The 13,192-nt window shown below is 40.9% G+C and overlaps 1 protein-coding gene across 2 annotated transcripts in view; it reads right to left on the bottom strand.

Annotated features, from left to right (window-relative positions):
- LRRC1 (leucine rich repeat containing 1) overlaps nucleotides 1-13,192 on the bottom strand; it is a 68,701-nt gene that overhangs the window by 34,891 nt on the left and 20,618 nt on the right. For both annotated transcript variants that reach the window (XM_084203570.1, XM_084203569.1), the window contains exons 3-4: nucleotides 4,362-4,440; nucleotides 1,147-1,236 (exon numbers count right to left, since the gene is read on the bottom strand). In XM_084203570.1, coding sequence (XP_084059696.1) covers nucleotides 1,147-1,236; nucleotides 4,362-4,440 — 169 coding nt within the window. The remainder of the gene's footprint in view (nucleotides 1-1,146; nucleotides 1,237-4,361; nucleotides 4,441-13,192) is intronic.

Raw genomic sequence — 13,192 nt, 5'->3', positions numbered from 1 at the left:
TTCATACCCATGGAAAGTGGCTAAAGTAATGCCAGTCTGAACTTGACTGCATTGCAGGAGCTCTTATGATTAAGATCCTTTCTGCAGGACTCCTCTCTTCAGAAACATCTGGACTTTACTGAACTAACACCAAACCAGTAAAATGGGTCATAGCTGTGGGCAGCTATTCGCCAGGAGAGAATACTAAAGATGTCTACATATGCTCAAGGAGAAACTGGACAAGTACATAGAACAGATTCATTATGGGCTATCAATTAGACAAAACAAAATCCAAAGCTCAGGAAATCCTCTGAACCAGAAACAGTCAGGGGATGGAAAAAGGAGTTATCTCACATACACACACAGCACAGTCATTCTCACATGTTTAAGTGAGGAGACACGGAACTACGACTTCCCCCTCCAATTGGAAGAGACACCCTTCTTCTACTAAGGGCAAAGAGATTTCCCATCTGCCAGCGTGGATGTTCATGTCAGCCAAAAGGAGGCACATAAACATTGCTCACTTCACTTTCCACATGTACCCACTTTGAAAGTCTCTCCTTGCAATGCTGATCTACCTTCCAATGTGAACAAACATCTTTAAAACGTTTAAAATTTCATCTTAAAAGCTGTTCCATGCGTTTTCATCTCCACAGCTCCCACTGAAGTTTTTTTCAAAACTAGACTGCTCCCATAGCTAGTTAGGAAGCTTCTAAATTTCCATCCTGATCACAGCCAGCTTTTACCCATCTGTTCTTGTGCCAGCAATTGCCTGGTTTTGAGCTAAGCTGCAAGCCATCTGACATGCTCACAATAATGGATCAATGGTCTACTTAGGAAAGCAAAAGGTCAGATCAGCATGACAAAACACCGAATTAATTTTGCACCTAAAATTCCAAGTTATCTTAAATCCTAAAGAACAGAGTTGAACTGCATACATACACACTGCAAGTCCTGAATTAAGCTGCTAATGTCAAGTGAAAATGCCATTTTTTAGGGTTTTTTTAAACAGATCCCTCCAACTTGAAAGAATAGAAAAAATAAGGGTAGACCCGTAAATAATTTTACAGGTGTATTAAATACAATTATGTGAGTCATTTATACAAGAAGTGCAACAATAAAGAAAAAAAAATAAATTTAAGAAGTAATAAAGTGCAAAGAACTTACTTCCCAATGTTTTCAGGTAGTGCTTGCAGAGAGATGTCATTTACTGAAAGACACGTCAGATTCTGCAATTCAGGAAAGCTTTCAGGCAACCTATGGAGATATTAATTCAAATCAAGGACTTCCAGAAGTACTCTCTTTCATGTGAGTAAGACTTTATTTAGCAAATACACACAGATGGAGGAAAGCCCAGATTCTAGCATGACTCTCAGAAAATTCTAAAGATCATAAAAAATCGCCCGTGATTTAGGGACTTTAAAGTTTATTCTGTGTCAAAGAACAGGTGACATACCACTCTCTTCCCTGCATCCAATTTACAACTTCAAAATGCTATAGGGCTTGAGAACATTTTAAGCATTTTCACAAAATTGAAAAATAAAATCAAACACATAAAAAAAACCCTACAAACTTTTTTACTGTAATTTTCCCGTAAAAACAAGTGGTAAAATGATTAAATTTTATTCTTATTCTGGCTCCAGTAACACACACACTTACAGCATTGCCATTTTGTATTAGCTGCTAGGCTGCTCTTCAATTGCTGCTTTTTTGAAGAAACATGCTGTTCACTATGAAGACAATGTTCTGCTGTTACAGCATTTCACATTTACTGGCTCACAGCACAACAGCATGTTAACCCCCCTTCTATAAACTATAAAATGCAGTCACATGCAGAATACTTCCAAAGTTCCCAAAACCTTCAGGTCCATCACCCAGCTGGAATTCTGCAAGGCATGGCTCTCCATTCCCTCACACTGAGGGGCTCCTGTGCCACTTGCTGCTCACTGGCCATACCAAGCAGCTCAGTTTGCAGTTGCACAAGAGACAGGATGAACTCAGGGGGCCAATTAGGTAAAGAAGCAGAAGCCCCTGGCCCAGCCACTCAACTTCTGTTCAACCTCCAGAGCATGCAACCTAAGATCAAGCTGCAGCATTTGGTTTGGTTCCTGCTCTCCCCATCACCAGGCTCAAGGCACATGGTATGACCTGCAGGCAACTTGTCAAATGGACACACATTAACAGACAAATACAACTCTGCACAGGGGCATGGAGAGAAGGAAAAAGGCAAATTACAGTGTGGGGTGAAAGGGAGTTTTCATGTGATCACTTCTGTACTGCACTGCTTCTTATTCTGGACCTTATTACCAGAAGATGCTCAATATCATCACAATGGAGCTTCAAAAGCTCCACTGGGACCACTCATTACCATTTAGACTCTTAACAAGTTTAAGACTGGAGTTAAATAGTTTGATTGTCTTTTGCTCACCCTGATGTTAACAGGTAGTTGGACTCAATAACTACTGTAGGTCCCTTCCAACTAGAACTATTCTATTCTCTCTACAGCAGGCAGTGGACTTCTATATCTAAAATAAATCTATACATGTGCATAAATATAAATAAATGCATCTGCTTTTTACTGATATAAATAATATATATACCTGAAATAATCTGAAAACAGCTGGAAAAATGGTCTGCCATCTTTAATGCTCAGTTTCATCAGTGATTTAAGTTTGACAATGAGGCAGCATACTGTATTAGTGGTAGGACATTGATTGTAAAGACCTCCAACTGGCTTTTAAGCTTAGAGGAAATAAGGACAAAAATCAATGACTAAAAAAATGTTCCAGAATATTACACAAAAGTAACTACTTGACTTTCCCATTTTGCCTGGGCAAATCAGTGCAAAACCTTACAGGCTACTATATACGTAAAACTGAAATTCTGGATCTCATCACAGAAATACCTGACAACCATATGTAAACAGCTCCTGGAATCTGTGCTTTTTAACTTGGACTGCTTGGAGTGATGTTTACCAGGACAGGCACACACTTTGGAGCCACTTTATCAAGAATTTTTAAAATTCCCTTAAATTATCAACACAGAGTTATGAGATCTATTTCAACATCACTGAAAAACTCTTTTGTGAATTCCACAAAGCTGTAGCTGTGCATTACAGGCATTGTTTAAGGAAACACATTACTCAGGCCTTACTGAGCACACAGACTGAATGAAGAAGGGTAACTAGAACACTATTACTTTTGATTTCAATACCACGGGACACAGATCTGAGCTTTATACACTGCAACTGATGCCTGCAAAAAAGCTGCTCAGTGACCCTCACCACTTGTGTATCTACACATCAGTTCAGCCTCAGTTTGCTTTGCTGGATTTTTGTGGTATTATTATCCTCACTATATAAATAGGCTACAGAGCCATGGGGATTAAGATCACAAGTATCCCTTTAATGCTCAGCGATGTGACTTTCAGAGAACTTAGGAGGCACTATGGGCAATATTCAAAGCACACTTCTGAAGAATCTGAGCTGTACACGTGGGAGAAGCAGTCTTGCAAAACCACTGGAGCAGCTTAAGCTCTTACAGACTCCTGTTTGTTAGCACTGCAGCAGCCCAGCCAGGCAGCCAGCCCTGCAAGTATCTGGTACAAAGCAAAGCAGGTCAGTGAGCACCCACTGTGAACACTCTGGCTTATGTGACTTGCTCAGCATCACAAAGCAGCTCTGTGGAAACGGCTGGGTCAAGAAATAGTTCTCCAGGTAGTATTCAAAGGCTTTAACTGGCAAATCACCTCTCCTTTGCCAGTTCCATCCTCACTTTACTAGATAAACTCCAAATTCTTTAGCTAACTGAACAGAGCAATGTAAACAGAACTCCTCTTCCATACTAGAAGTGTGCATAACCTCCAAACCTCAGCTGCTCAGAACAGAGGCTGGCAGCAGACTCAGCAGCCACTGACAAACACAGCGCGTTTCTGCCTCGTGTTACTGCATGTCACTGTGTCCCAATTGATGGGAGGGTGATGAAATGCTAGTCCAAGCTTTAATCATTAGTAAAAGCTATTATCTGCAGCAGCTGATCTAAAGTCTATTCCAAATCGTCAGGCACCTGGGTTTGTGCCAATTCATTGGCTCTAACCATCGCTGTATCTTTCCCACAGATGAACATGGTTTTCCTATGCACTTAAGAAAAGGAATGAAAATCATTTTATAGACAATCAGATTTACCAAATCAGATTTTTCTGGCTGGTTAACAAATTTCATCCCCACCCACAGAAAGATGCACATCACTTTTTAAATCTGAACTTTTGCTACAGTCCCTGCCAGACTTCTGGGTCACAACTTCTAAGGGATTATGTAAAATCAAAATTGTAACAGAAAGACTACGATTCTGGTATGTCATATACTAAGAAGAAGGTGAAGTTACCTAGTCAGTGGATTGCCACTGAAATCTGCTACCTGTAGTGCTCTGCAGAATGAGATGCTTTCTGGTATTTCAGGAATATCTGCAGGAGAAAAAAAAGAGGAAAAAAATGTCAGCAACTGTACTGCATCTGCATTGAAATTATTGCTTAACGTCAGTAAGTAACTCACTGCTGCAAGGTGTTATCCTGGTATCATTCAAGACATTTCAACATGCAAGACTGCTCCCTGTCCAGGTACAGAACTACAGAAGCAGACTCATTTTGTGCTTTTTCACACCCCATTTTCCCCATGCTCCTGCTCCATGTTCATCTTCCTACTACTCAGACCTGTCCTTAGACTGATCTTTATCAGATTCTGTCCACCAAAAGAATCAGACAACCAATACTCTAAGGCTGCCCTAAAGAACCAATTATAATCTGAACCTCTGAATTGATCAATACACGCTCACATTCTGTAGTGGAAGAAGGAACACGGGAAAGGAAAACAGTGGAAGGAGGAGGAGAATATGCAATTCTCTCCACATGTAGCTTACACTCATGGAGCAGAAACATCCTCCTTTACACCTCAGCCAAGTAATTTGAAAATTACATTTACACCGACAAGTCGCAAGTAAGTGCTACCATAACTGCACCATTTCAGATTGCCAGGAAGTAAACAGAGATATTTGTACAAGAAAACAGGTGGATTTTTTTTCAAGGAACTTCAATACAGCACATATATCTACTCAAGTCAAGTACATCTTAGAAAAAAAATTGTCTTCTGGCACTCTCACAGCAAACTGAATATCCACAAACAGGCTGTGAGTCTTCTGATTAAGTATCTGTTTACTGTCACTGAGATCCAGCAAAAATTAAACAAATGTTTTTGCTTCCTTGAATGTCAAAATTCATCTTTATGATTGATTTTGAAATTAATTTTTAAAAACTAAAATTTTAAGTAAAGGTTGGACTCATGTTTCAAAGTTTTTGGCTATTTCCACTGGCGTCACCAGCCATGCATGATCTAAATGCATTGAAAAAAAAAAATGGAAATTAGTTCTTTTCCTACCTAGCTGACAAACTCAGAATTGACTACCTATGTATTTTGTTCAGATTTTCTCTCCAAAAGAGGTGTGATGGAGAAAGAAGTGTAGAAAAGAGGAAAGTACCTGCTCACCAGGTTCATCTCTTGCCAGGTAATCTCACCAAAAGCACCGAGTCTGAACTCTTCCCAAATTAGAACAAAATCACAGAGAGTTTTGAGGAGGAAAGCATCACCCAGTCCCACCCCCTGCCATGGGCAGGAACAGCTTCCACCAGACCCAGTTGCTCAAAGCCCATCCAACCTGGCCTTGAAGACTTCCAGTAACGGGACATCCACAGCTTCTTTGGGCAACCTGTTCCAGACCCTCATCACCCTCACAGCAGTTAATTTCTTCCTAAAATCTCATCTAAATCTAGTCAAATAGACACTGCAACTTTTATCTTGCATTACAGCAACAACAAATACACTTGGCTAACTTGGCTAACCAACAGCAAGTGAAAAATGTCATCACCTATCTAGTCTTCATGCTCTTCTTCCCTGGGAAGTAGCTGGAAATGTTCTGAAAGGGACATCTCTATTCAAAGCTTGTGAGGACTGAAAATTACTTATTTCTTTGCAACCAAGCCAGCATCCACAAACTTTAAAATGCACTTATGTACACACACAACCCTTCCACACAGAGATACAAGCTTTAGCATGACAATCATTCTCGCTGATTAAAAACAAATCAACAAGCAAAGGACTAAAAGTAAAGCTGGACTAAAAATAACTACCCTAATTTGTTTGGGGAAAAAATATATACACATAAAAAAGCATCATATAAAGTAGAAGACAAATCCTCAATGCAGAAGTTTCTAAAACTTATCATGCTACTGATTTCCTCCACCACAAGATAGTTTCACTGCCATACTGCAAAATAGTTTTTCTCTTGATGGACTACAAAACACAGAAAATATGCCTTCTTAGCAAACCTATTTTGACATGCTTTTTCTGTTATAACAGTCTTGGATACTATCTGTAAAAGCCAACAATCATCCAAGCTAAGGAAAAAATTACTCTAATATCTATAAGATACCATTTGCAATAACACAGTATAGGCACTGCTTATAGTTTGGATGCATTTGAAAATTACAGAATCTGTTCTGGAAATAGAATGTGCTTTCCCAGACTGTGAAGTCACTACATGAGCAAAATTCTTCAGTAAGAAATGCGAACAGACACAGCAAAAACAAGAGAAATTTCATTTTTCTGGGTTTTTCTCACATAATCTCTGACCCAGGAGCCGTGGGTAAAGCAATGCTGGAAGGAAGACTTTTCCATGGACAAGGGGCATTGGGTTAGAGAACACCTGGCAGACTTGACTTCCACAAGCCAAGGTCCTGCTGACCGCGCTCACGCGTGCCGAGGGAGCCGGTGGACTCCACGGCCAGGCCACTCATGGCCATCTCTGAAAGGTCATGGGGATGAAGAGAAGTGTCTGAGCATTGGACAAAAGCAAATGTCAGCCCAGTCTATAAAAAAAAGCGAGAAGGAGGACCCAAGCAACTGCTGGCCTGGCAGCTTCACCTCAATCCCTCCAAATGGATGACAAGAAGGTGACCAGGAATAGTCAGCATGGATTCACACCTGATGAAATTTATTGCCCTCCACAATGAAACAACTGTCTGGATGGATGAGGGGAGACCAATGGATTTTGTCTCTCTGGACTTTAGCAAGGCTTTTGACACCGTCTTCCACAATCAGTTTGCCGCCTTGTAGGCAAACTCAGTAGGTGCAGACTGAATGAATGGACAGAGGACAGAGACAGGTGGACAGAGATCTCACTGAGCTGTGAGCCCACCCCTGGAGAGCTGTGTCGCATTCTGGGCTCCCCAGTGTCAGACAGGGAGCTCCTGAAACAGCTACAACAGAGGGCAACAAAGATGATTAAGGGACAGGAGCGCCTCTCTTACAAAGAAAGGCTGAGGGACCTGGGCAGGTTCACCTCAAGAAGAGACAACTGAGAGGGGAACTCATCAATGTCTATCAGTATCTGAAGGGAGGGTGGCCAAAGGATGTTTCCAGGCTCTTCTTGGTGGTGTCCAGCAATAGGACAAAAGGCAACAGATGGAAACTGATGCACAGGCAGTTCCACCTGACTATAAGGAAGAACATTTTTACTGTGCAGGTGGCCAAGCACTGAAACAGGTTGCTCAGAGAGGTTGTGGAGTACTCTCCCTGGAGATATTCAAGAATGAACTGGACACAATCCTGTGCAATGTGGTCTAGGACAATCCTGCTTGAGCAGGGAGGTTGGATCAATGACCCACTGTGATCCTTTCCAATATTACCCATTCTCTGATTTTGTAAAGTGCATTTTCCTCCCCCTCACTTGATTCTTTTTCACTATTCGTTTCTCTCCTCTGCCCATCTGGACAAAAGGATGGACAAAAATTCAGTGCAGCTCTCTGAAATGAGGATCATTACGCATTTACTGAATTCAAAAAGGTTGAAATGTAACTCATTTCCATTGCCAAGCATCTTAAAAAGATGATTTCTCAAGCAAAACACAAGATACTTTATCACTATGTGTGAAGACTAGTGTAACACTGCACTGAATAAATGAATTCAGAAGAGAAAAGAGGAGGCACATTTTACTATATGACAAAAAAATTGAGTGATCATTTTAGCAAAGCCGATAAAAGTACATAACAAAACCACTGACATAATCAACTGGAATGCAGCAGAGGATATTAAAATATATAAAGAAGTCCTTGTGTCTCTTGATGGATTAAGAGCTTTCACCATTAGTGTGGAGTACTCGATTTTGTTACAGACATTAACATGTACGTACCTGCCAATAGCAGCAACAGTAAGGTTGAATACTTTTCTTGCCACTGCTGGATAACCAGCTCAAATCCTACTTAAATATCTAGGATTCTTCTAATGCTACACTCTGATGAATGCTTTGCATTTACACGATGCCCCAGATGTTCTGGCATGCAGATTGTGCAGCACTGCTAATAATAAAGCCATAAACCAAACATAAGCCCTGTGACGTGTGACAGTGCAGATACACTGACAGCAGAAATGAAGTTGTGGCAGCAGCAGTGGATCAAAATCAAGCTCAGCAGTCATGTATACAAGAGGGCATGTGTCCCATCCTCCATTCAAAACACCTGTTCAGATATTTATATGTTTATTGTTACAGTTTGCACAAGAATTTGCTAACAATTTAGCAAGGCCTGTACAAGTAACTTTAGAAGTAAGTTTGACACTAGGGAATTCTGTACTGCCTAGATAAGGAAATTACTTCTAAAAATCCTTCTGACTGCTGATAATCCTTTCCTCCTCCCCCCCCCCCTCTTTTTTTTTTTGGAAGATTTTTACAACAGTCACTCAATCCACATTCCTCCACTTTTCTTCCTCTAATGGCCAGGAGGGTTATTTTTAAACTGATAAAATTTTTGTATGGCACATTTTTCCAGCATTCTATATTAAATTTCAAGAACTGATAATATTCCATCTACACAAAGGCTACCGTAGAGACAGCATCCTTTATACATCCTGCAACACTGAACATAATTTCCAACTCCTAATCAATATCACAACAGCAATGGCCAGGAAAGTCCTAGGCTGTGACAGTGCTGCCAGACCAGAGCTATTCAAATAGTGACTCTCAAGTAAAAGACTAAAAGTAAAAAAAGTATTTTTGCAAGAACTTTGCTGAATTCTCAGATATGAGGGATGCACCACGTTCCTCAGGGAGAGTTTACCACGCTCAAGAGTCCTTCAGGGAGCAATTACTGGATGCAGTCATATTTTCCAGCTACGAAGGCAACACAGAGCACTGCGTGTTAGGAGAACTGGCATACTGCATACACCCCAGCCAGAATCAGCTGAACAGAGCTGATTTACCTGGTCATGGTGGAAAGTCCACCCAGAGGTATCTGCAGCACTTCTACGTAAGATAAAACACCTTTAAGTGCTTAGTAACTACTAGCGATTGATAAATGTGATTTAACAGCTGATTAGTTTACACCAAACTGATACCCAAGGAAGCACATTCTAGACTCCAAGACTGTGAATCCATGCAGCATTATCCCTCAGGAGAGAGAAGCAGCAGCAAACCAGGTCTCATCCACCCAACTCAATACACAGATTATTTTTCATCCCCCTCTTTTCACATATATCACATTCATTATCAACCATGGTATTTATGCATACACCCACACACACCAAAGGTCCATTGAAGCACTAAGTACCACACAAGGGCTTTAGGAGCCTGAAGGTTCTCTTGTCACTTCCAGGGGGGTTCCTCTGTGCCACCCACCTTCTCACTGGGATCCCTGAGAAGCCTGCTCTTGGAAAAGCTCCTTTTTCCAGCCCTGCTTTCCACCTCTCCTCCCTCTACTAAACATGGAAGGAAACTGCCCACTTTGTCAAATACCTTCAAGTGGGAATTTGTGCTGCAAGCATTTGTTTGTCTTTTTGAAGGGCTCTCCAGCTGGAAAGCCCAGCTGAGCAGGCTGCTGTGACACAAATGTCCCCACCACATCTCTCCACCCTCCCAAAAACAGCTCCCAAGCGTCTGATCCTGCAGGGGGAAGGGATGCAGGAAGGTTACTCATCCTCTCCTTCCACTTCCATACTGAGATCATGACATTCACATTGATCAGACAGGTTTCCCTTTTTGTCAAACCAGGAGGCTCTGCTACTAGCCCTGAAGGCAGAAGTAATCAACATCTTTCAATGAAGTGCTACAAGTTTTGGGGCACAATGTGACAGGAGTCAGGAGGTTCTTGCGAAATCTATTGAGATTAAGTGGTTCTTTAACAGGTTGTAACATTTTCCTCTTCAGGCTCTGAAGCTGAGAATATACAACACACAAGAGATAAAGCTCTTTCAAGACCTGTCTTTAAAGCTTTAACCAACGGGTTCAGGTTGCATTTTCTCAAGTAAATCCCTTACTGAATAATTAACAAGAAACTGAAGAGACATGTCTCATTTCTCCTCCTCACTGCTTCTGGAAATATCCCTTTTCAAAGCACCAGAAGCACCGGGGACAAGGTCCTCACAAAGCAGCATTTCACACATACATTTATGTTAGAGATGTTATTTGAAAGAAAACTGTGCAGGGACGTAAGAACAAGCTGGGTTTTTGAACAGATAGCAAGTTGTAACTCAACAGACTATCCTTCTCAGAGCATCAAGAACAGAGATCAGGAGCTGTAAATTTGAAACAGGAGGAAAAAAGAAGGGGGGGAGAGAGAGGGAAGAGCTGGAAGACCAGATCACAAGGAAACAATAGTTCCAGGTGAACTGAGTGGAAGAGCCCAAGTTTGACAACAAATTTATGTATTCTACCTTTTCACTTATGCATGCCAGTCAAGAGTTAAACAGAACAGTTATTGGAGATATTTTTATAAGAATTTCCACCTTGGACCTCAAGGATAATAGGAATTAAATACTTTTAGTCTGAGAAATAAGGGTAAAAAATGTGAAAACTTGTATTCTACCTACGAAGCTGTGGATGAGAGAAAGGATTTTAAGTGTTTTAACAGCAAAGCTCCAGACTAATTTATTCCAGTCTAATTCTTCATTAACTTCACTGTCATGTCATCTTACATTCTCAATAAAATAGAAACTGAAACCCAAGCAAATCTGTGAACACCAGAACTAACAACTTCTGTCTGCAGATTACCTTTTTATAATCTCTAATCTAGATTATCCAGAAAATTAAGCCTTTATTTTACATCACTCCTATATGTACTGTCTGATGTTTAACACTCCAGCTGACACTTGAGACAGGCCTAAGGTTTCTGCTCCAACTTGGCCTCCTCCTCTCCATAGCTTTCCTTTGACTTTGCATGAAAGCACTCTTGCTAGACGCACACATAAGTACATTAGCAAAGTCTCATCAGAAAGAACAGTTAAATCTGGCAGAACATGCCATGATGGAAAAATCCACTTTTCTGTAATCTATTTAAAAATAACATCTTCTAGACTTCTCTAATTAAATTATTCTATCAGGAGACTTCATTTATCTTCTCTTTCTCAATCATAACCATCACTTGCTGCTTCTTCCCTCTCCTTGATGAGAAGCCCTGTGCAAGGACATGGTCCAGTAATTTCTCTCCTCACCTTACTTCTCCTGCTGCATATAAAGCTCACCACTTCCTCCAACCTACTGACATCAAATTCATTTTAGTGACACAGATTCACAAATCAGATTCACTTTTACGTCACTTCTTCAAAGTAAGAATTCCTACACGTCTGAGGCACTCAGCAGAGCTCCAGAGTCCAAAAGTAATTTGCAGTAGGTGTTTCTTTCTTCCCTAATATGCTCCTTTCTGCATTGGTCCCAAACCCTCATGTGTAAGACGTTAAAGTGAAGATGTTTTTAAGCACAAATTTTAAACTAACCTCAAGAGAGAAACGGGAGACAATACAAAGAAAAGGTACATCACAAGAAATTAGATGTGTCAAAAAAACCCCAACAACAAAACTCAAACATGCAACTGTTAGCAAGCAACCATCTAAAAGAGCAAAAAATTCTCCTATCTCCAAGTCTGCTTAGCTTTCATTAGCACAAAAAAAAACCCCAAAATCCCCAGAAAACCAAAAGCCAGTTGCTATTCAGACTATATGCAGACTATATGCAGTTACTATTCAGTTACTATTTGCAGACTGATGCTTAAGTTACTCTACCACCATACAAAAGACAACATCTCTGGTGGGGTGTTCCATCACTTTCAGGTGCACACACCAGGGCTGCAGCAACTGCATTCACAGGATGCTTTCTTGTATCAGATAAGACATGTCCATGCAGGAGTAGGAGAGCAAATCTTGTTTGTCTGTAAGCACTCACTTGGACACAAATCAGTTCAGAAGGCAAACAAGCAACATCCAGGAGCTGCACATGTTAAAAAATAGATGCACATGTCAACTATACTGCCTTCCAGCACGGGTTGCTGGCTTGGGTTTTTTTTTCCTTGTCCACTGAGCAAGAAAGCATCAATTCTCATCTATTTCTTAGCATCCTCGGTTTTGCTATTCGCCACCAGACCTGTATTAGCACATTCATGTTAAGGCAGCTGGTGGCAGGCAAAGAAGAAGAGGATTTCATGGAGGAAGTCTCTGCTCAGATGCTGTGGAAATGCAGCAGAGATGGACAGCCAGACTCCAGGCAAGAGCACAAAGCAGCAGCAGCAGCTGCCAGGCAAGAGAGCAGAGTCCTTGTGAGGCTGCAGGACAAGATCAGAAGACTCAAAAGCGCTTCTCCCTACTTAGCTTTTCTATTCACTGTAAAATAGCTGGATCACCAGCCCAGGCTGAACCAAACAAGTGTTCAAGCCCTTCCTCCACCAGAATATCTAGTTTGAAAAAGTTTTGAAACTAGAACATCCTCATGTCACAAGACTTTTGTCCAGAACAAGCACACTATCAATACAGTCATAAGCTCAGTTTAACCAGAAACTACACAAATGGGTAGCAATTAATGTACCATGTAGCCAGAATTCATCCCTATGGGAGGTATAAAACATGAACTGTACACATTAAACAAACAGTATTATTCTTATTGGTTATCATAGTAAAGAACCATGTTGAGAGTTTGGTATCAAGCATCATGCAGAGCCAAAAATAGCTTAACAAGATGTGCCCACACACAGATTTCCTCAGTAGGTGCCACAGCAAAACTCATCACTTCTCAGTTCACAAAGTAATGGATCTCAGCTCTACCAAGAGCTGAATCAGCAAACAGAACAGGAATAATCTATCTACCAAAAAGGTAAAAAACAATTTCATTCTCCCACTGCACTCACACTT

The sequence above is a fragment of the Fringilla coelebs genome (assembly GCF_963513975.1).
Source record: "Fringilla coelebs genome assembly, chromosome: 3".
Taxonomy (NCBI): Eukaryota; Metazoa; Chordata; class Aves; order Passeriformes; family Fringillidae; genus Fringilla; species Fringilla coelebs.
This window is presented reverse-complemented; position numbering and strand designations above follow the sequence as displayed.